This window comes from Pezoporus occidentalis, unplaced genomic scaffold, assembly GCF_034315485.1.
Source record: "Pezoporus occidentalis ecotype Australia unplaced genomic scaffold, CSIRO_AGI_Poc_V1 ctg195, whole genome shotgun sequence".
In the NCBI taxonomy this organism is placed as follows: domain Eukaryota; kingdom Metazoa; phylum Chordata; class Aves; order Psittaciformes; family Psittacidae; genus Pezoporus; species Pezoporus occidentalis.
The window spans coordinates 1,210,756-1,233,037 of NW_026913800.1; the positions used below are offsets into that span (position 1 = coordinate 1,210,756).

The 22,282-nt window shown below is 40.9% G+C and overlaps 1 protein-coding gene and 1 long non-coding RNA gene across 15 annotated transcripts in view; one reads left to right on the forward strand and one right to left on the reverse strand.

The window, feature by feature from the left end:
- Nucleotides 1-13,859, reverse strand: part of ARHGAP12 (Rho GTPase activating protein 12) — an 80,745-nt gene extending 66,886 nt beyond the window's left edge. For all 14 annotated transcript variants that reach the window (XR_009964506.1, XR_009964505.1, XM_062617406.1 and 11 more), the window contains exons 1-2: nucleotides 13,776-13,859; nucleotides 8,025-8,773 (exon numbers count right to left, since the gene is read on the reverse strand). Coding sequence is in view for 12 of the 14 variants with exons in the window: in XM_062617406.1 (XP_062473390.1) it covers nucleotides 8,025-8,687 (663 nt within the window). In the remaining 2 variants the exon portion in view is untranslated. The remainder of the gene's footprint in view (nucleotides 1-8,024; nucleotides 8,774-13,775) is intronic.
- A 146-nt stretch (nucleotides 13,860-14,005) lies between these two features.
- Nucleotides 14,006-21,862, forward strand: LOC134162955 (uncharacterized). Its single transcript, XR_009964502.1, has 3 exons — nucleotides 14,006-14,272; nucleotides 19,386-19,502; nucleotides 20,829-21,862. It is a non-coding gene; the product is annotated as an uncharacterized LOC134162955 (long non-coding RNA).
- Nucleotides 21,863-22,282: the final 420 nt, after the last annotated feature.

Sequence of the window (22,282 nt, forward strand, 5' to 3'; positions counted from 1 at the left end):
GAGTAACACACATCATGGTATGGAAAGTTCAGGGCCCTGGGGTAGCATGAAGATGCTATTAGAAGTTCGAATACAGCACCTGGGAGGGAGAATAAGGAAAAAGTCACAGCCAGGATAAAGGGACTTGTTTGGAGGATTTAGCACCAAAAACAAATTAAAAACACACACAAACAACAACACACCACCCACACAATAAACCCACTGGATGATCTTTAAGGTCCCTTTCAAACTCAAACCATTCTATGATATGCATAGCATCAAGCATGTTGACAGACCACAAGCAGGCAGGAAAGCAACTTTATCCATTTTCAACAGGAAAAGCAGTCAAACCAAAGTCGCTCAAGAACCTTAGTGTTACAACACTGTACCACAGGGTAAAATTTCTTCTAAATACTTAAAGAACAAACAATGATTATGTGCAACATGATACAAAGCTTCGTTGTAGCATGAATCATTTCTAAACAATATCCTGGCAATCTGGTAAACTGTCTAGAAAGTAAATGTGTATGCAACACTACTAGAGTAGTTAACAACCAGTTGAGAGTCCAGAAAGTTTGCTAACAGCATTTTTGTTTTTATCAGACATAATATTACAATATTTCTTTACATCAGCAAATTTGTTGCACAAGTCCCATCACATGATTAGCACTAAATAGGCAAGTGTGTCCTTCAATCCATCAGATTTGCAGACTTTGCACTAGACTATTTATGACTACTCAAGTTGCAATAAAGGAGTATATACTGGCTGTTGACATGCTTCACCCCAAAACCACTTAAGACAACACCACTCCATCTCAGTGCTGTACTGACAATAAATTTGTCAAGCCAGGTGGCAACTAGAGCAAAATGATTCAACTGAATGATAATCCACAAAGGCATAAGAAAGATGGCAAGTGCATATGCTAGATAGAGCCAGAAAACAGACACAGAACTCTGCTCTTCAGCACTGCATCTAAACAGAACACAGGGAAGTTACTCAATTTAACTGGATGAATCAAAGATTATCCAGAAACCCCAAGCAAAGCATTAAAAAAAAAGGAAACAATTAACACTATGTTAATTAAATTCAGAACTTCATATATAACTTGAGATTTAAAATAGGAGCCAGTAAGTTCTAATTATTAATTTGATTACAAATAGAACGTGAAGCCATATAATGCAACATTAAAACCTAACATAGGCAATAAGCTCAATTCATTCAGACAGCTCAACTTTTAGTTTTCATTTACAAAACTTCTGGAAGACAGAGAACTGGAATTAACTAAAATATATGCTCCAAACACCTATGCCAGTCTTCAGAGTATCACTGTACAGAAGCTCGAAGTCTCTGTCGAAAGACTTTATAAAAGAAAAGGCAGGAGAAGCAGATAAAAACTAGGTGAGGAATTAAGGTTGCTTTACTTCTCAACAATCTCTCAGCCATTTCAGCATCAATAATTACAACAGTAACTTAAAAATCAGGAGTCTTCTGCATACAGTACTAAATGTACACCCACTAGCATGTAAGGTTTGTGCAAAGCCTTCACACAGGAATTGTTCCATGTCTCTGCTCATACTTTTCATCTCTTCTATGCTACTTTGAGCACTATTACCTCCTTTTCAAGACGAGAGGCCAGCAACTGCACGCTACTTAAAAATACAGGCTTGGAGTTCTGCATTTTTGTTTTGCTCCATTTCCTACTAATATCCTCTATTCTTGATTGCTTCTCTGCATTAACCTAGCACTTTCATAAAACAATCAAAAGTTACTTTCTATCCCGAGAACTAGCTCAGAAGCTATATTGATAAATTAAAAATTGATAAATGTAATCTAACGTTATATTGCCCAATTACTCACCATCACAAAAGTCTTTTGAATATCACCAATTCTTATTATCTTGAGAGATTGTTTTGTCCAAAAATTATTGGCCTTTAGTATTGGAACAAACCCCCACATAAGGGCATTTCTCTCAGGTTTTTAAATCAAACGTATCTAGTGAGGCACGTCAGAGAAATATCAGCTGTTTGGGTGCTAGATACACATAGATTTTGCTTTCATTTTTTAAGAACAAATGTCTACTATTCCAGAGAGAGCTGCCTAAAAAAAAAGAAAGTGTTCTGCATTTTATTCTACCGAGTCATACGTTCCCTACTGTTTTGTCACACTGCTGTGAAACAAATGATACTTTCTTTAGAATTCTACAAAAGAACAGCGCATTTATTCCATAGGCAAGCACTGCAGTGTTAAACAACTGCCTAGATAGTAACTAAGTAAAGACATACCAAATGCAATTGTTTATATGCAGAGCTATGTGCAAGAACAAGATATGACCAAATATTCTCAAATTTATTATTACAAAGCAATTTAAGTTTGTTCTATGTCTGGAGGTTCTAGCCTTAAAACCAACAAAAGCACTGCCAACAGAGAACAAGCAAGCCCCCAGTATCTCCAGCTGCTTTCAGTTTAGGCAGCAGTCAGACAAAACACCCATTCCTTTTCCAACGGCGGCTCTTCTATTTAAGCATTCACTCCACCATCCCTAAAGATTCTGCTAAAGGTGGTATTTTATACTACTTCAGAAGAAAAGGCAGGTGGAACAGCAGACCCCAAAAATCATAATGCCTATTAGAAATTATACTTTTCTAGATGAAAAGAGAGAAAAAACAATTCCATATTATGACTGTTATTCCTTAAGCACTAAGCTTGGGCTTTGCTTGAGCTAGTAAGAGGTTCTACCAGGATGAAAGACACAGGTTTGTTGGGCAAATGAATGAAAAGGGAAGAAGAAAAAAAAAATACTAAAAAAAAAAAAAAAAAGCATGAAATTTCTTATAATAGAAGCAATGTAAAAGCCATTTATTTTAGAAGTTTTATGTTTGACCAGCAAGGCAGCCTAACACTAATGATCTGTCACCAGTCCTTCACCTAAGTGACAGTGTCAAGAGCACCAAGACCTCCACAAGATATGCTCTCACATATTCTACAGAAACACAAAATAAAAAGAGTTTACTCAGTTAAGGTTATGGCAATCCCACAGAAACTGCAGAGGTAAGGCAGAAAGATCTCTTTGCAAGATCTCTACTCCTCAGCTAATCAAAGCAAAACAGCCATCCTAGTGATAATCCCCTTTAGTGCTTCACAGTTTATGCAATAGTGAATTACTAAAGAGGATGAAAGAGAGAACAATCTTTGCAAATAGGTCACTGTGTATATTTATAATGATTAAAACTAGCCTGCTGTTAAAAGTAACTTTTCATAAGCATAAATAGTAACATTAAAACAGTGCATGTATTTTATTCTTAAACACATTCCATGTCTACAATGACAGAAGTTACACTCACCAGAAACAAAGTTATTTCATATACGTGAAATACATTACCATTGCTGAAAGCTGATTTCAATTGCTGTCTCTAACAACTTCATTCCAAAGCACCATATTCGTAAAGGTGACACCTAACCATTCTTGATGTGGTCTCTGAACTAACCCAACTCTTCCCCCATCTGCACACCTTCTTTCTCAAAACTCATTAGTAGATTTTACCTGCAAACACTGCACAAAGCTCCTTTTCAAGACCACTTTTAATGTCTTCCACTTTTGCTTCAACTTTTCTTTCCTGTTCAGGTAATTCTTACGCTGAGCTGCGCACTCTTGAACATTCAATTCCAATTCTACATGGAGTTACTGTCTCCACCAGAGACTGAAATTCAGTTAAATTGGAGCTTGTTTCCTCTCAAGCCCTACCTCCTCTAATTACCTCCAACCTTCCCACAGTTCAAGTCCATAAACTGTCACCTGATTCTTACAATGCCTTATGCACAAGAGTTGCACCCAGTAGTTGGAATATTTTTGCGTAAAATGTCAACAATACTCATTATCCAGTCCTGACCTTTCCCTTGACCAGATCATTTGTTTACATCTTCACTAGCAAATTCTTCATCTCACACTGTCACATCTTTCATATAATATTTCAGCTGCTAAAAAAATTCTTCCTTTATGCAGCACTTTGGAAGCTCTGGATCTTCCAGTATTTCCACAGACAGTGACCCCGAGCTAGAGACTGTACAGCTGCAGAACCTGCATTTCATTACTGGAAAGGAGAAGGAAGATAATCTTCAGAGAATAAATAATGTAACCTCCTCGTAGAAGAACCTCATCACAGAAACACTTCTCTTCATCTCATATATTTCTATTCAGGATACCAAAAATACACTGAAGGTTGGGCTAAAGCTGAATACTAGCAGCTTTAAACCCCCCTCCCCAAAACCACATACACAAAGACATTATTATTAAGGTTATCCTAGCTTCTAATCTTACAAATTTAAGGGAAAACACCTGTAGCTTAGAGTTTATTATAATGCAGAGTGCATAAACTGATCTCCACAGCAGGCAGGGGAGGGAGAACCACAGTCAGCCTTGTGAAGCGAAATCCTGTTTATGCGTGAAAGCCAGGAACTTGATGTTCTCACTACAGACTAAGAGCAATAAAAACAGCTTTCTGAGCCATTAATTTCTGCACAGCTGATTTCTACTAAACAATGCTCATTATGGAAAGAATTCTAAAAAACCCACAAGGCTGTTCCAGTGAGAAGGCTAGCACTACAAATATCTCGACTGAGCTAACGGTGACATCAGTGCTACTACAGCCCTAATCCCTATGGTTACTAAATGTCAAACATTTTCATTGTATTTAAAAAGCCTGTGATTGCACACGATGGCATTAAGTTACTTCACAGTTTTAAAATCACAGTAAGCGCCCGCACTCTTGTCACCCAAGACCACAATAATGGCAAATTATTCAGTGACATCAGTCAAACTGCCACGCTTTTTCCACAGCCGAAATGTACAATTTTTAGGATCTGAAATTTTTAAGCACTGTGAAAACTCCCATCTTCAGACCTTCCATAACCCAGGGAAGCCTACAGATACGTGCATGGCTGCCCCACACAAACACAAACTTATTTGTGAACTGCAGCACTGAGTCAAATATGTTTGTGAGGGTGAGAGGAAAGAGAAAGGTGAAAAGAGTAAATGTCACTGTGACAGCAGTCACAAAATCTATTTCTTACTGTTTGACAAAAGACACCCATGTAACATTAATTTCATCTACTTTACAGAAGGAGATGCACTGACCTATAGTGAACACAACGGAAGGAACCATCTTAACATACAATATAAACTCTAGTGTGGTGAACTGTTTAAAGTAGGATACATTCTAAACATTTCTTAGTATTTTCATGATTTGTGTGGCAATTGATTAGTATGGCATAGATGGGCTACTACACATGCTACTAAAAAAAACACCTAATAATGATTTTATCGTTCCAAGTTTCAAGTGGCTCATATCTACTACAGTGAGATAAGACACTACTGTACAGAAGGTGAAAGAAAATTGATCAATCTTCATACAGCATAAGAAATAAATTATAAAAATAAATTAAGTAATCCTATTTATTCCTTATTATTTGGGAGGGTTGTTAGAATTGACATAAAAATACAAATATTAGACACATGAGCGAGTCAGCGTTCAACACTGTCCCACACGACATCCTTGTCTCTAAATAGGAGAGACATCAATTTGATAGGTGGACCACTCAGTGGATAAAGAGCTGGCTGGATGGCTGCATGCAAAAAGTTGTGGTCAACAGCTCAATGTCCAGCTGGAGACCAGTAACGAGTGGTGTCCCTCAGGGATCAGTGTTGGGACCAGTCTTGTTCAACATCTTTGTCAATGACATGGACAGTGGGATTGAGCTGCGACAAAGCTGTGTGGTTCAGTTGATACGCTGGAGGGAAGGAATGGCATCCAGAGGGACCTTGACACACTTGTGAGGTGCGCTGATGCCAACCAACCTCATGAAGTTTAACCATGCCAAGTGCAAGGTCCTACACCTGGGTCAGAGCAATCCCAGGCACAGCTACAGGTTGGGCAGAGAAGAGATTCAGAGCAACCCTGCGGAGAAGGACTTGGGGGTGTTGGTTGATGAGAAAATGAACATGAGCTGGCTTCAGTGTGCGCTCGCAGCCCAGAAAGCCAACCGTATCCTGGGCTGCATCAAAAGGAGCGTGACCAGCAGGTCGAAGGAGGTGATCCTGCCCCTCTACTCTGTTCTCGTGAGACCTCACTTGGGAATATTGTGTACAGTTCTGGTGCCCTCAACATAAAAAGGACATGGAACTGTTGGAAAAGTCCAGAGGAGGGCCACGAGGATGATCAGGGGACTGGAGCACCTCCCGTATGAAGACAGGCTGAGGAAGTTGGAGCTGTTCAGCCTGGAGAAGAGAAGGCTGCATGGAGACCTCATAGCAGCCTTCCAGTATCTGAAGGGGGCCTACAAGGATGCTGGGAATGGACTCTTCATTAGGGACTGTAGTGACAGGACAAGGGGTAACAGGTTCAAACTCAAACAGGGGAAGTTTAGATTGGATATAAGGAAGAAATTCTTTACTGTTAGGGTGGTGAGACACTGGAATGTGCTGCCCAGGGAAGTTGTGAATGCTCCATCGCTGGCACTGTTCAAGGCTGGGTTGGAAGGAGCCTTGGGTGGCATGGTTTAGTGTGAGGTGTCCCTGTCCATGGCAGGGGGGTTGGAACTAGATGATCTCAAGGTCCTTTCCAACTCTAACTATTCTATGATTCTATTCTATGATTCTATGAAGTCCTATAGCTAAAGAACCTCTGAATTTCCAGAATAAGGCCAAGAGTAGAGCAGAATATTGAAAAAACTACTGATTCTGAATATTTCAATAAAAATATATGAGCTCATACAGTTCAAGACTATATAAATCACCCAATCAATACTGTATCTTTAAGATCTTCCCACACTAATTAACTAAGCAGCTTTTTCTTAATTGTGCCTTATAAACAAAGTACTGATTCACAGGTCTGCATGATAAGTTTTATTTCTATAGTTAGCATCAACTTTTATTTGAATAGCGCACTTGAGTGAGTGCCTTTGACACTCTGAATATATGCTGACAAGGGGGATTTTACTTTAAGGATCAGTTTGTACCCAAGCAACAACAGTTTCACATTACAGAGTAAAAATGTTCAAGCCTAGGGAGCTTTTAACCTTAGAATTTAACTAATTTAGTATCTCCCTAGACAAAGATGGCGAGTGGGGGTGTCTCAGTGGGGGACATTATCTGTATACAGACATACAATATTATTATGTGTATGTACCCATACATTGCTGGTTCAAGAACCAACCTGGATTACAATAGACTAATTACCAGAAATGACCTGATTATCTAAGGCAGAGTGCTAATCTTTCATTGGGGGTAGGGGAGGCCTGTAAAAGAATAAGAAAAAAAATTAAAGCAGTGAGAGAAATCTCCTTACTAAGGAAAAAGGCCATCAATGCTCAGTTTGAGCCTAAAGTGGGAGTACATCATTCCTGAGATTTTTCCATATTAATTAACAAACTCACATGTTTTGAGTTATAATCCAGAGTAAAATCATGAGAAGCAGCACTGGCAAGGCTGACTGATTATAAGAAGAGTTCATACATAAAATACTCAAGCCAGAAATTAAACTCCATAGAAATCTTAAGTACCATTTTTAAACTCTTAAACCCACTAATACATCAATTTACAACTCTCAAGCTATCTACACACATACGTAGGAAAAACTGACAATAACTAGCACTATTATCTCAACAAGCAGAATGTGAGGAGTTACAGAAGTAGGCTCCCTTCCTCTGGAAAAAAAAACGTAACCCAAATTCAGTGCCATCTCAAAACAATCTTAATAAAGAACGAACAAAAGTATTTCTGTAACATTCAATCATGGGATAACATAAATGGAATTAATCCCCAAGCAAAGTATTTCTGCAAGAAATAGAGTTATGAACATCAACTATTTAGACTTTTATAACCAGTTCATGCTGATAAGACATTTTTACTTAAACAAGCCGATTTTATTAGGAATAATTCTGAAAACAGTAGCAAGTAATTATGGCAATAAGGACACAAAAGGGGGAGGAAAACAAAAAAAACACACACACAAATTTACAGGGACTATTTTGTTGTTTTTTTTTAGCTTACCTGCACTTGTTCTGTGGAGCTACTACTGAGTTCATCTCCAGACTCTGAATCTTGGTGAATTTTTTCTGAGCCTTCTCCTGCTGAATCACAAGATTGTTCATGCAAAAAGCTGGTCTTCTCTATTTCCAAAAACTCTGGACACAGGAAATGACCCATAGAGATGGTTCTAAACTGATTAGAAACCTTGGGAGATTGCAACTCATTGTTAGGTTTTCCATTGTTTTGGGTAAGGTCCAGACTCAAACCAAGAGTTTGACTATTGTTTGGTCCCAGGTTTTGATTGGCATCTCGAACTAAGCAAGACACTTGAACTGGAGAAGATTTTCCAAAACTAGAAAGCTCTGGTGACTTATTCACATTTTCTGTTGATCTCTGTAATCCATGTGTCAACTTCAAAGCATTATTTGGCAGAATGCTTGCCTGTTTAACTGGTGGCATCAGTGCTTTCCGTGGTATTTCCTTCACGTACTGCGCTGGCACATAAAAGGGTTTGGAATTTTCATCTCTTTTGACTTGCCACCAATCATCATTAGTCTTTTTCACCAAGATGTATTTCTCCCCTTGCTTAATCACAATTTTCTTGTCCTTGGCCTCATATTCATAGTCGTACTCCACTTCAATGTACAACTGTCCTGGAAGGATCTTCCCACCTTTATCAGCCATTTCTATTTGAAAAGATTTCACCTTCTCAGGCAAAAGGTAAGCCACATTCTGTTTCAGAAGCGTTATTTTGCTGTTAACAATCAGAGCTGTAAGAGAAAAAATACATACATATATATGTAATGAAGTAATCGTTTAAGAGCCCTTTAGAGGAAAATAATTTAAAAAAATAAACTTGTAACCTTGCCTATTCAATTTACACCAACAGACTAATTAATCAACAGAAATTGCAAGACTTTTCAGATACTTTTCTCATCAATGAAACAGAAAGTCAGTAGAACAATTCAGTCACTGATTTAACCCTCCTTTTCACACATTTTTCCTGCTATCCAGTGGCTCATTAAGCCTGTTTCTGCTACTAAATAACTTCAATTGATCATCAGGGGCCTGGGGGGAGGGGCTGACTAGTCTGAGTCTATCTCCTACTTACCCACAGGCTTAATTTCCTCAGGGAACCGTGTTACTACTTTGGTTTTAATCAAAATATTCACAAGAAGAATATTATTATTTACTTGTTTTGATTCTTCTTTCAGTTAGAGTCCCTTCAGAGTCCTCAGAATTCCATACAAAATCCTTTAAATCTTCCTCCAATGCTACACCACAATAATCAGGTTTAGCACAGCCTGACAGTCTTTGGCCCAGGTGCACGTGCTGCACACCTTACAGAGCCTCCTAACCTTCACCAAGCCAGAGAAGGAGCTGACTAGGGAGATACCTGACGCACGCTGTCAGAGGCTGCAGATCATGTTGCCTCTGCGCCTAGCTATTGTCCACAAAACAGGTGGTATAATAACTTTCTGATTTATTTCTTTAAATTGCTAGTATAACTACAACATAGAATTTTATCTATAACCACAGTAGCATGAGATAAAAGTACTCAACGCTTCTAAGATACTTCGGTTTCAGTGATTTAAATTCTGCATATTTACTTTGCTCTTAAATGAGCTTTTTGGGGTATTTACCTTACAGAAAACCTGAATTAACCAAGACTTTAAGGGCTACAACAGAAAACACAAAAAAAAAAAAAAAATGAAACAGGACTATGAATCAAAAACAAAAGTGATTAATAAATAATACATTAACGTTTTGAAATATAATTTTAGCATTTTCTAATCCAGACAACCACCACTGTATCTGCACCTGTGAACTACAAGTTCTCTCTAACCATATAGCATCAATGTCACTATTCACGAGTGCATAAGCATCAGTCTTGCCAACTTACACTAAACACAACACAGTACATTATCATGAAAGATATGGTTTCTTGATTTTGAAAAAGCATGCAAGGGAAAAATCTCTAGCATTCGAACAGAACCTGGGAGAATTCAAGTAAAATGCTGTCACATTTAATCTTATAAAGATCAACAAATTAATTTTTTTTTTAATGCATGTTTCATGAATGAGAAAAAAATATGTAGGAACTTGCAGCTCTGCAAGTTAAGACTTTGTGATGAGATCTGTAGCATTTACCCTGCCACAGAGTGGAACTAATGCAATTCCATGCAGGTACACACATGCAAGTGAACTCAGCTACCCTCAACAAGGCTATGGACAGAAACCACAACAAAAAAGGACTTCTGGGGAGAGCTGAAGCAGAAAGCCTAACAGTTTTTCAATTTTTCCTTCACTATTTCTGCTATTTGGTTTGAGTCTTATAAAAAAAAAATGCATTTCCCACATAACATTTCCCACATAGAAAAAGAAGCTAAAAAGCTCAAGTATGATGCCAAGACAGAAGTCCTCATCTTAAAACTGCGTCTCTCTCCCAGTCTTATCTTCTTTTCCTTCCAAGAAGCATTTCCTACAGGTAACTTGAAAGCTACCCTCATTTACAAGACTCTAAATGCAATCACAAGGTCAGACTTACAATTTTATCAAGGACTTGTCAGGAGGAATGATGATACCACATTCAGCAAAGCTGACAGTAGGAAGACAAAGCAGCAGAAATGAATTCTGGTGCTCCTTTCTGGTGTTTACTCTCTCTACCATAAAATGGCACATCAAAATTCACAGCATTATAGTCTATTTACAGCCACAGTACAAAACAACTTGCTTGCCTACTGTTCTACATAAATAGATATTTTAAGCACAGCCCTGCAGTTGTTTAGCAATTGTCACAGAAGGTAAACATGAACAAATGGCAGCTATTCCCACTCTCTTCCTAGTTCTGGAACCTCTGCCACGTGAATGTTATTTTTTTCCTTGTTACTAAACCTGACTCCTTCCAACATGTCTTCAAAAGCTGCTACCAGCCCCTTTCATAGCTTCAAGGTCATATACAGGAAAAACGTGAGCATTTCTGAGTTTCAGTATACCTCTAAGGTTTGCTACCTTGGAAGCTGAAATGTAGGACGAGGACCCATTTACACTCTTTTTTTCCTTCTCCCATACAGAAACCAAAAAGAGAACAAAAGCCTGTGGTTTTCCACAGGGATACCAAGTGTTTAAAAGCTTGATTTTTTCATTTCTCTTTTGCCAATTCCATATAACTATTTATTGAGAATGCATGTTTAACATAGCTTCAAGACGGATTCTGTAAATTGCATTTTATGCTTTAAAAAAAACCTACGGAATTTTGATAAATACAAGTCAAATAAAATACAGTAGCTACAAAAATGCCTCTATCCACTTTTGCAACCTCATATCTTTCCAAAACAAAACAAAAGAATGAAACAACAAAAATAAGCTGCATGATTTTTGTTCTTTCATCCAAGCTGCAAAATTATCAAGTCAATAGCAAACATTTGGTAATGTTGAGCATACGATCAAAAAGAGACAGGCTGGGTTCTGTATTTGGCCCGAACACTATAACAGTTTTACAAACAGATCACATCATCAGGACCAAGCAAGGCTCTAATTCTCTGCCTCAGCAGAGAGAAGCAAGAGATACCTATGGTATAGGTGGGGAACCTTTCTCAGCAAGTCAACATTAACCCCACAGGTCTGCAAACAGCTACCACTGCCTTGATTCTATAGATCCAAACCCATTAAGTTTTAGTTGGCTTGAATTCTTTTAATTCAGCCATTGTGCCACAGAAGGTAGACTGCCTGTACCCTAAGCACAGCCCATGGGACAGCTAATTGTGATGTCCTCCAGCAGCACATCACCGCCTGGCAGCACTCACCTGAACTGCACAGCCATGTGCTGAACTGACTCTGAAATGGTCTTCCAGAAGCACGTCCCTAGCACGTACAAGCATCGAATCACAAGTATGGCCAAAGGTGATACAGAATCACAGAGTAGTTAGGGCTGGAAAGGATCTTCTAGTTCCACCCCCCTGCCATGGCCACCTTTCTCTAGACCAGGTTGCTCAAAGCCCTGTCCAACCTGGCCTTCAACACTGCCAGGGATGGGGCAGCCACAGCTTGTCTGGGCAACCTGTGCCAGTGTCTCACCATCCTCATAGTAAAATATTTCTTCCTAATATCTACTCTAATACATACATGCCATATTAGATAAAATCACCCCTAGCTTCAACATTATCCTAGAACTCAAGACCAGAAATAAATATCAGGAGGCACACAATAGGTGCTTGGTATCTATGTTTTGAAACTATCAGAAACGGTTTTTTCTTCTGATCTAGAACCAGGTAATTGAGATTTGAGATGTACTAAAAAGACATTTTGCTATTTCTTTTATTTTCCTCTCGGAAAAATCCTTACCATGGCTATAAAATTGTTACTTTTTTTATAATACAAACAGATGATAAGCTATTAAAAATGCCACCAAGGGCATTAACCAATTGCCTTAAAATTCTTCATGTGACCTTGTTCACGCTGTCCTACAAAGCGGCAGCAGTTGACTTGTGTAATCTTTTTCCATTTTCAGCATCAAACTTCACCCACCACTGAAATGAACCCTTCCGCAGTGCTGATACAGAAATAAACTCTATTACTGAAGCTAAATGAGGATAAATTCTTAACAGTTCAGGCCAGATGAGACAACCTGACTGCAGCTCACTGCATTTTGTGATTCTGCTTCTCCCTGGGCAGTTTTTTAGGGGTTCAAGCTGCACTGCATGACCACTAATTGAGAGTGGTCCCACCATAACCTTGCCAAAATTCGACTCTGTTCCTACCTTCCTTCATGAGGAGCACCCCTCTTTATTCATCACAACTAAGTTCTCAGCTAATACTTTCACGCAGACAACCAGGCCTCACCGCTGTCTGCAAATCATGCATCTAAAGCGTGCAAAAGTTGTGTAAAAATAGATGCAAAGATGCAAATGCAAACAATAGAGACAAAGCGCAACGTCTCAGCTTAATACTTTACTGCTTCCTCAGAGATTACTAACACAGGTTAGAAATCGAGCACCAGTTCCAAATAAACTGGCTTCCCCCGGATCACACGTCCTTTAAAAACTAAAGGCATAATAAGTAACCATTTAATAATTGCCTATGACTCAAAGCACTGAACAAGCTATGCCTTTCAAACAGCTGTCGGGACAACTTCTCCAGCCACCGCCGCAGCTCCCGCACCTTGTCGCCCCCTCGGGACATCACCAGCCCACTTGCTCCCCGCTGCGGGCTTCTATCGAGTCCCGGGCTCCACGGAGGGCAGCAAACCCGTGCCACCCACCGCAGCCAAACCTCCCCACGATAACCCACGGTTGCCCCCCACACCGGTCACAGGGGCCGCCCGGGGAAGGCCGCGCCTCCCCCCTTTGTTCCCCACCGGCCCCACAGGTGAGCGGCGCTGCGCACACACGGCAGGTCGGGCGGCGCGGCCCGGCCCGGCCCGGCCCCGGCAGCGCCCAGGTGCAGACCTGCCTCCCGGCGCCGCCGCCAACCCGGCGCTCCCGGCGGCGACTGCGGAGCGAAACCGCCGCGGGGGGCACCGCGGGGCGGCACCGCCCAGACCCCCACCGGAGGCGCGGCGCGAGGGACGATCCCCGGGAGAGGGCGGGCGGGCGGTGCTGGGGGGGGGGGGGGGCAGGGCCCCTGGGAGCCGGCGAGGTCGTGCCCTCCGCAGAGACTCCCTGCGCTGCGCTGCCCGATTGTCCCAGCGCCGCCGCCGCCGCCACGCTCCCCCGCGGCCGCCGACCTCCTCCTCCCCGCCGCGGCTCCAAGAGACACGGCACTGCCCCTCACCTGCTCCGACGGCTCAGCCAGGCCCGGGCCCCGCGCCAGTCCGCGCTTACTGCCGCGACTGCTCCCGCTCCCCGCCCGCCCCGCGCCGAGTGTCAGCTCCGGGCCACGGCGGCGTCACCGCTCGCCCGTCACGTGCCGGGGGCGGGGCGCGACGGAGGCAGGGGGTGTGGCGGGGAATGGCGGGCGCAGAGGGCACCGAGCCCCGCCGGTTCGGCCCGCCCCGAGCTGCTCCCGCCGCGGGCGGCGTACCAGGGGCTGGGGTTGCTTAGCGGCCCCTGAGGCTGCTATGGGAAAAGCATCGGCGGGTGGCTGAGCCCCGGCCCCTCGCCGGCCCCAGAGCTGAGTTTTGGGGCCCCAGGCAGCGCTGGGCATGGCTGGGGCCGGCGGCTGGTGCTGCCGGCCTCTCACCGGAACAAGAGCTCAAGGGGCGGCTAGTGCGGGTCCTGGCCCCCGGAGAGCGGGTTGCTCATAATTTCAGGTCGGTGAGCGTGACCCGGGTTAGTCGTGTGTTGTGCTGTCCGTCTTTGTTAGAGCCTGCTAAAGTAATCCAGTGCCAGAGTGATAAGATCACTTTCTAATTCACATGGTAATGTAGAATATCTAGGCCTTTCCACCGTAATAAAAAGAGCAGATGGAAAGCAAAAACCACAGCCCTTTCTCGTTGCAGACGGGGCTTTGAGTGTTGAATAGTTCAAAACTGAAGAAACCACAATTCCTAAATAGGCTGACCAAAAAGAAACAGTAAGATACAGCCCCATTCGGCTGTTCTGAGTTAATTTGCTTGCTATCTCATATTAGTAAAAGTAGCCAAGCATCCAGTTTGGGCATACTTATGTGGCCTTCACAGCATTTCCACATTGTAAGTAATCTTATCCTTCTCTTTTAAAAAGCAATAAAGGGATCTAGTCCTCATAGTTGCAGAGATAACTTTGAAAGCATGAACTGACTGTAACTGATACAGTGGTATCTGAATGAATCTGCAAACATCCTGACACAATGGCACTGAGATGTGTAAACTGTCCATGCTCCATTAATCTAATCAAGACTAATGTTGGCCCTAACTCTTTCTTTGATTATTTTAACACACAGAAGGAACAAGACCCTAAAATCCTCAAGATGTAGGAAGAACAGGTTTGCTGAAGGAAAAGAAAGGCAATGGAAAGAGACCTGAGGAGTGCAAGGAACAGAAAGAGAGAAACAAAACTGAGACTCTATTTGAGGAAGGGATAAAAATTGATAGATGCTGAACACGTGGACACATTCATATTGAATGATATTTCCAACATCAATATTTCCTTGATGGCTTGTATTAGGAGGCATGTGACAACATGCAAGACAAGTAGTAAACACTGCAAATGTCTTAAAGCTTTGCTTCGGTGTGTCTTAGACTGAATAGGTTGTGAAGATATCCCCTCAACACCAAGATAGTTAGACCTTGGGCTGTCTGGCCACAAAACATCATTATTAAAATTCTGTTGATGTTGTGAGGCTGATACCCCTGTCACACCTTTGTGTTCAGCAGCTTTTCACAGTCAGGAAAAACAGACCAGAGGCTAGTATTTCTGTTGTAAGCAAATTCTCTATAGAGCTCTCCACTATTTATCATTGAAAGGCAAAAGAAACGTGTAAAAGGACAGTAGTTTTATAGTCATTATTTTGTAAATTATATGTATGGGGAAAAGATAAATTGAGGGTATGGTTTTTGTCTAACAGGATTTAGCTCTATGCCCGATTTTGTGGTAGAAAATAGTATATTTGGGACACTTGGTTATTTCTAAGCAAGCTGTCTACATTTTACCTACTGACACGCCTGAGGTATACATAAAACTATCTTAAAAATCAGTCATAGTAACCACACTGTAATTATCCTTCCTCACTGCCAAAGCTTCACTGGAGTGCTCTAGGACATGGCATTAGTGATTCAGACTGAGGCACTCTTCCTTCTGAGTCAGTGTTGAACCAATGGGCCCACATAATATCAGCATGCATAATAGAGATGTAGGTGCCAGAAGATATGTAATGTTGAGTCCCTGCCAAAATGCACTCATTACAAATAAACTGTCCAGCCCCAGTTGCAGTTTTAGCATCTGTTGCGTATTCTGCCTGTGGAGGATTTCTCCACCATTTCACTGGAGTAGAAAGTGCTAGAGTTCAGAACCCTTATTCACCATGACTTGGTTTTCCTGGAGATGTAGGATGGCTGTCACAGTGACAACTCAGATGGGACCATACGTTACATGGAAAGATCTAGTACATGTAGTAACCTCACAAATTTCATGTTGAAAGAATTGCCAACTACAATTGCTTTATGTGGTATTTGTGAACTATGGTAGAAACTACAGGACTCTTAAGTCATGTATCTATTGTGTTTGAACGCTTTATATCATAACTCACATGCACACACGCATCAGTCTCTGTAAGCTGATTCCTTACAAAAAGTCAGTGTTTGGACTGTGTCCGTCTGTCCTGTTACGCCTAACATTCAAAACCTTTGTCCAGATTTAACTATGTTTGCCAAAAGGGAGTTGTCTCCAAGTAATTGCGTTCCCACAAGTTTTCTGAAAGCAGGCAGCTGTATAGAGGGGCAGGAAAAGCCACTTAAGAAACTGACAGTGAAAATGACACGGTTGTGGAGAAAAGGTTGACCCAATACTTACAGTCTGTCAGAAAACACAAACCCATGGAAAACAAGTTTCATAGTTCTGAAAATCCAGTCTTGGAGGAATCCATTTTTGGTGTATGAATTAGACATAGAAAGGATGCTTCCTTTCTGTAGATACAAAGTGCTGAAATACCAAGGTCATGGGTATAAACTCTGAGCCTATTAAATTTGAATGACAAACTCCTATTTTATTTTTTTTGCAATTTTTTTTTTCCAAGTCCTCTATTTCAAACCTCTACAAGTTCAGCTGTCCCTTCTTTTGTGCCTCAATTGCAGTAATTCTAGATGCACGTCATGTTTTAATTTAATTTGAAATGTGTATCTGGGCTTGGACATTGCTGTCTTGTTACTCATAATACCAGGACTGATGTTAGGTAACCGACAGAAATGTGCTGGTTAAAGCGGGATCGGCATTAAATCTGGGTTGTTTATTCAGTGTTTGCCGCCGCCGCCCCCCCCCCCCCCTTACCAAACGGACTAATCTCATTATGAGCTGTGTTGATTCTTTCTTTCGGAAATGACTGAGAAGGTAAATACAAAAAGCTCTCTCACATCTCGCAGGCAGATACTGCAGATACCTACCTTGCTCATTTTGCTGTTTCCTTGTGTTTTCACTCCATTATTTCAGAGGCTTTGTCTCTCAGTTTGGTCTTATATAACCTCAGTAGTGATATGCACTAGAGAAACCTAAACTTAGTCAAAGAAATGCACTTAATTAAGCAAATGGTTCTGAAATATTGGTTCTAGAAAATATTTTTGGTTTACTTCAAATACTACTTACAAGTGTATTTTATAAATTGGTTCAACTTGCCTTGATACCTGGCGTATCTCCTGTCTAATCTGCTCCTACTCTCAGTTTTTTGACAGCTTCTAGCCTCTCACCTCGTCTAAAATACTTTTCCCACCTACACATCTAAACACAATCAGTTCCTCCTTTCTGTTCTTTCTCCTACTACAAAAGCACTTTCAGAAAAGTGCAGATACTGTGGGCTTTTTGCATGAACTTGTCAATTTACACCCCATCTCCTGACTCAAGTAACAGATGAGCCACCTTTATTTATATAACTGTGCATTATAAGGCAAGTCAATTGACAAGGGAACAATGAAAATAAAGAACAGAGAAATAGGAACCCAGATTTCTCAGAAGTTCAGAGAACTTCTTTCACCATGGCACTGCAAAGGAATGTTCTCTGCCTTAAGGAGGAACTTTTATTCACAGTTCTGAGAAGATTATTTGGTTTACTGTGACAAAAGCAGAGAGGAATTTGTAAGATTTTTTTATCTTGCCAGCAGATTATTTTTATAAATCCTATTAGCCAGAATGGCCTGCTTTTTTACTCCTCTCTGTTCATTTGCCACATGGTCACTGTGGTGGTGTTCAGTATTTATCTCTCCCTGAGATCATCCAACAGAATCTGTGACAAAAATTCAAATGTGTTTATTGTTTGTATTATCAGTCTCAGTCTGCAGGCAAAGAACCATTTTTCACAACTGTCTGATTGTCAGCATTACTAATGAACAAAGCGAGGTTTGTTTTGGCCCAACTGATCCTTTAATTCTGCTCTTGCCAAGACCAGGCTGACTACTTACCTGTGTAGTTAACCTGTTTATCACTTTTGTCTTCTTAAGCGTAGCATTCCAAACTGTGTCTCTTCTGTGTTGAGCATGAAAATACACCTCTGAGTCACAGCACAGAATTAAAAGTAGAGAAAAGTATTTCTGACAGGATTGCTAAAGCAGACAATCATAGAAGCATAGAATCGTTAGAATGGGGTGAAGGAGGACATTTCTTTGTTCTACCTTGACTTAAGACCTTTGGCTAAGTTAAATCATAGTCAGCTCTGCACTAATCATGTCTTGATCTAGCCATAGTATGAACTAACAAGCAAAATATAGAGAAGGTACAATCAATCCTTTAAATAGTAATATCACTTTCCTGGGATAAACCTATAGTGAAAGACATTGATATTCAAAAAGCACAATGTAAATGTGCATTTATACCTTGGAGAATTAAGGAGAGTCCTGCACCAGTGTCTTTTATTTCTAAGTAGGTTATTTTTTGTCTAATGAAAAGAAGGAATTGTGTTTATGAACCACTGATAAGCTGAATCAAAATAAATATGAAGATATTACAGAGCTGTGCAAAACCAATGAAATAAAACCTTTTATGTTAAATGTTTTATTTGTATTGAAGTCCTTTTTATTATTGCACAAAATTCAGACTTAGAGGAGATACATAAGGGAGTTTCAGGTTCCCCAAATGACACAAGTTCAGAACTCGCTCCAGTGCAAGGCCCTGGCATGGCCCAGCAAGCAGCACACTCGCTTCTGGGTGCTCTGAAACTGGAAGTTCAAACTTGTACTGCACATTGCTAATCCCACAGAGGCTTCTCAAGATCCAGTGAAGTTCCCAGTGGATGGTCAAAGTGGAGTTACATGACGCTGTCCAGTTTATACTGAATGCTGTTTCTGAGGAACAGGAGAAATCCATAGACCGGATGGGATTCAATCTCAGCTTAACAGGCATATTGTAAAGCCAGGGAAGTGTTTTTGATATCTACCAGTCTGTATCTACATCAAAGTTAGGTGTCCAATCTCCCATGAGAATAAGTGGGGTTGTATTTGTTACAGTCAAAGAAGTCTGGAGAATAATTAGTTTCATCCTAAAGTAGGTGCCTGTATGTGATCAGAACAACTGCACTCTAGAGTCTGTTGATGTAGTTAAACAGTGGAAATCATTGCTACTGGAACTGGTGAATGGCCATGTTCAAAATTTTTTGCCATGTTCAAAAATAATTTACACAGAGAAAAAAACTAATTAGAATTTTAAATTTCAGCTGCCTGAAGTGAATTTAGTCCTACCTATCCTCAGAAAAATATACATGTATGTGTTATATTTCAGATTGTCTCTGAAATCTTTTGTTCCATAAACATATTTTCTTTTAAAGATGCTGCTTGGTCACCGTGGGGTTGGTCTTGAAGAAAAGTGCTAGAGCAGGAGAGCAGTCCTGATGGAAGAGGTTTCACTCTATGGATCCCAGTGACACAGAAAAATATTTCATCTGGTAACTATGATGTTCAACTCAGTAAACATTCTTTCAAATCACAGTCCAAGGCTATAGCTGTGCTGGTAAACAAATGAGGCCACCCACCATGTTCAATTGTTAGCACGCTCCCTGGCATGGTTTTGGTCTAACTGCATCTTTCCATGTCCAAGCAGTTTGAGAAATAACACAGACCAGAGACTGTGGAAAGGGAATTAGGCATTTTGGATGTACCTACTCTGTTTCTGAGGGTGAAAGAGTTTAGCTGATGAATGGTGCCAGCTCACCAGTTCCAAAGGACAGCCATAGCCTGTTTTATTTCCTAAGACAGACACAGCTGCAGCATCCAGGGCTGTCTGTGTGACTGGGCAAACTGCTGCTGCAGGAAATGCTGTATGTGCAGGGTGGCTTTCCTGTTCAAGCTGTGAAGATACATGAGTTGGAAATTAGGAGGTGCTTTCTACCCATAACAGAAATGAGAACTTGAATAGCCAGTAGTAGGAAAGAAAAAAAATGCTTTTCTATCATTTAGCATGGAAGAGACTATTTGAAATATTTTAACAGTGCGCTCCATCTTTTGTGAGGTCGCTAAGCATTTCCATGTTCTCTAGTTGAACACAACAAAGGTGAAGAGGGATTTTGGTTTCTCTCTGAAAATATGTCAGGGCAAACACCAACAGAAGCTAAACCAAATGGATGCAAAATGGCTTTTTTTTATTATTATTATTTTCTTTAAAAGCTCTTTGTCATCAGGAGGGTGGAGATTTTGAATGACTTCAGAGAGAGCACTAGAATCAGGAAAAATCATAACTCCTTTCAAGATGCTGTTAGATACATTTAGAGCAAAGATGTGACTTTATTGCTTATGTCGAAGAAGAATGTGAAGGGCCCTGAATTCTCTGTGGCTGTGCCTACACCAGTGAGTTAAGCAGGCCCAAGCAGTTCTCAGATGGTGAGGCCAACTGGCCCAGAAGGCCCCACAGCCATAGAGCTCTGTTCAAAATCTGGAGTTTGTATGTAGACTACCTGTTGGGAAAGGTCTAATTGCAGGACACGCATGGGAGATGGCAAGCTAGCCTCTGCCCAAAACCATGGGAAGGACTGTTCTAACAATTTCACAGTATTGATGATCAAGTTCTAGTGCCTGTGACCATGTTTAATTTACTAGTGCAGATGCCACCTTTTATTCTTCCTACTTCAGTTCCTGTGTTGATTATACCCCCTGCACTAACTCTATTTAATTCTGCTTCATAACAGAGAAAACAAAACTGTGCCAACAGCTACTGCAGAAAGAATCAGGTAGAAGGTTATGACATTTCCATGACATACTGTGTTTCTTTCTTTCAGTTCTGTGCTTTGCTTCTGACAAAAACATTATTTCAAGTCCCTGAGTGGGCTGGTACGAAGGAAACTGTGCTGGCTCAGAGTTCTTAGTAATTTCAGCATATCATAGCCATCCCCAAGGAGTCACTGGAGTTCAGAGACCAAACCCTTTCCAATCCTGTTGCTCCTTCTTCAAATAAAGATATCTTCAGAAACTCAAACCCACATCTGGTCTTATGTTTGCTTTCCTGCAAGTTTCTCTGCTGTTTTCCTTGCTCTTCCTGTTTGCCTAATCATCTTCCATTGAAAAAGGAGAAGAAACCCTTACGAAGTATTTCCTTGCTCTAAGGCTGGCATAGCAATAATGTTGTAGGTAATGCAGTCAATGCTGCTGTTAATTCTGCTGCCTCAGCTGTTTCTAGCCAGGAAGGAGTCACTCAAGTTTTTCACTAGAGAACAAACCATGAGAGAAACTAATCAAAAACAATTGACCAGATCTTTGTTATTTGTGTTTTTTTAAATATTGATAGTGATGTGTCATTAGAAAGAATGGAAATTTGTACTGTTTTAGCTGGCCCAGCATGGGTTTACACCCCAAGCTGACGTGAAGGATCCTGTGGCACATGTAGGGTAGATTGCAGCTTGACTTTACAATTTCTTTTTCTATAAAGGGGACAAGAAAGAGGATGTTAGCTGTGACTCTGCATTGCACCTCTTCACCATAGCTGTTGTCCAATGCCTTTACCTGCAGCCTCAGCCACTCACTGTGCTGGCATGCCCTAAAGCATTCAGATAAACTTCTTACCTGTACCACTGTCACTAGGCCAATCCCCAGACTCTCCTATTTTCATCAAAATCATTGATTCATGTACTCACAGACTCCATTTGGAAAGTCAGGTTTCAATTTAATAAATGCGAAGCATTTTAATGAAAATATTGATGGCAAATACAAAGATTTTTGAAAGGGGGAAAGTCTCTTTTGAAGCTTGTGAAATAAAGCCATGGATATATTAGCCAGTTCTAATTAGCTCATTTTGTAATTGTAAAGTCTAGAAGCCTTGTACATACTAGGTCATGGCTTTAGCAGTACATGATATGTATGATCCATCCACTGTTTTACATAATTGAGATCATGATCTCTTCCTGCAGAGTGGGAAGAAAAATGGTGCAGCACCTGTCAGCTCTAGAGACAAAGTGAAGACTGTGTAGGATGCTGGTTTCGGTCAGGATGAAACTATGTCCTGCAAGGGAGGGGCCCCAGAGCTCCTGCAACCAGCTGAGCCAAGATAAAAGCTGTTAATGCTAAGGCAGCTTCACAAGGAAATAGTAGCAGAGCTGTAAGTATCTATTTACACTACTGATAAAAGAATACCTAGAAGGTGCTTCCAATTACAAAATAATAGCTATACCTTAGGGATGAATAAACTCCAAAGCCAAGTGAGAGGTGTTCATTGGCTCAGAGTTCTGTTATCATTATG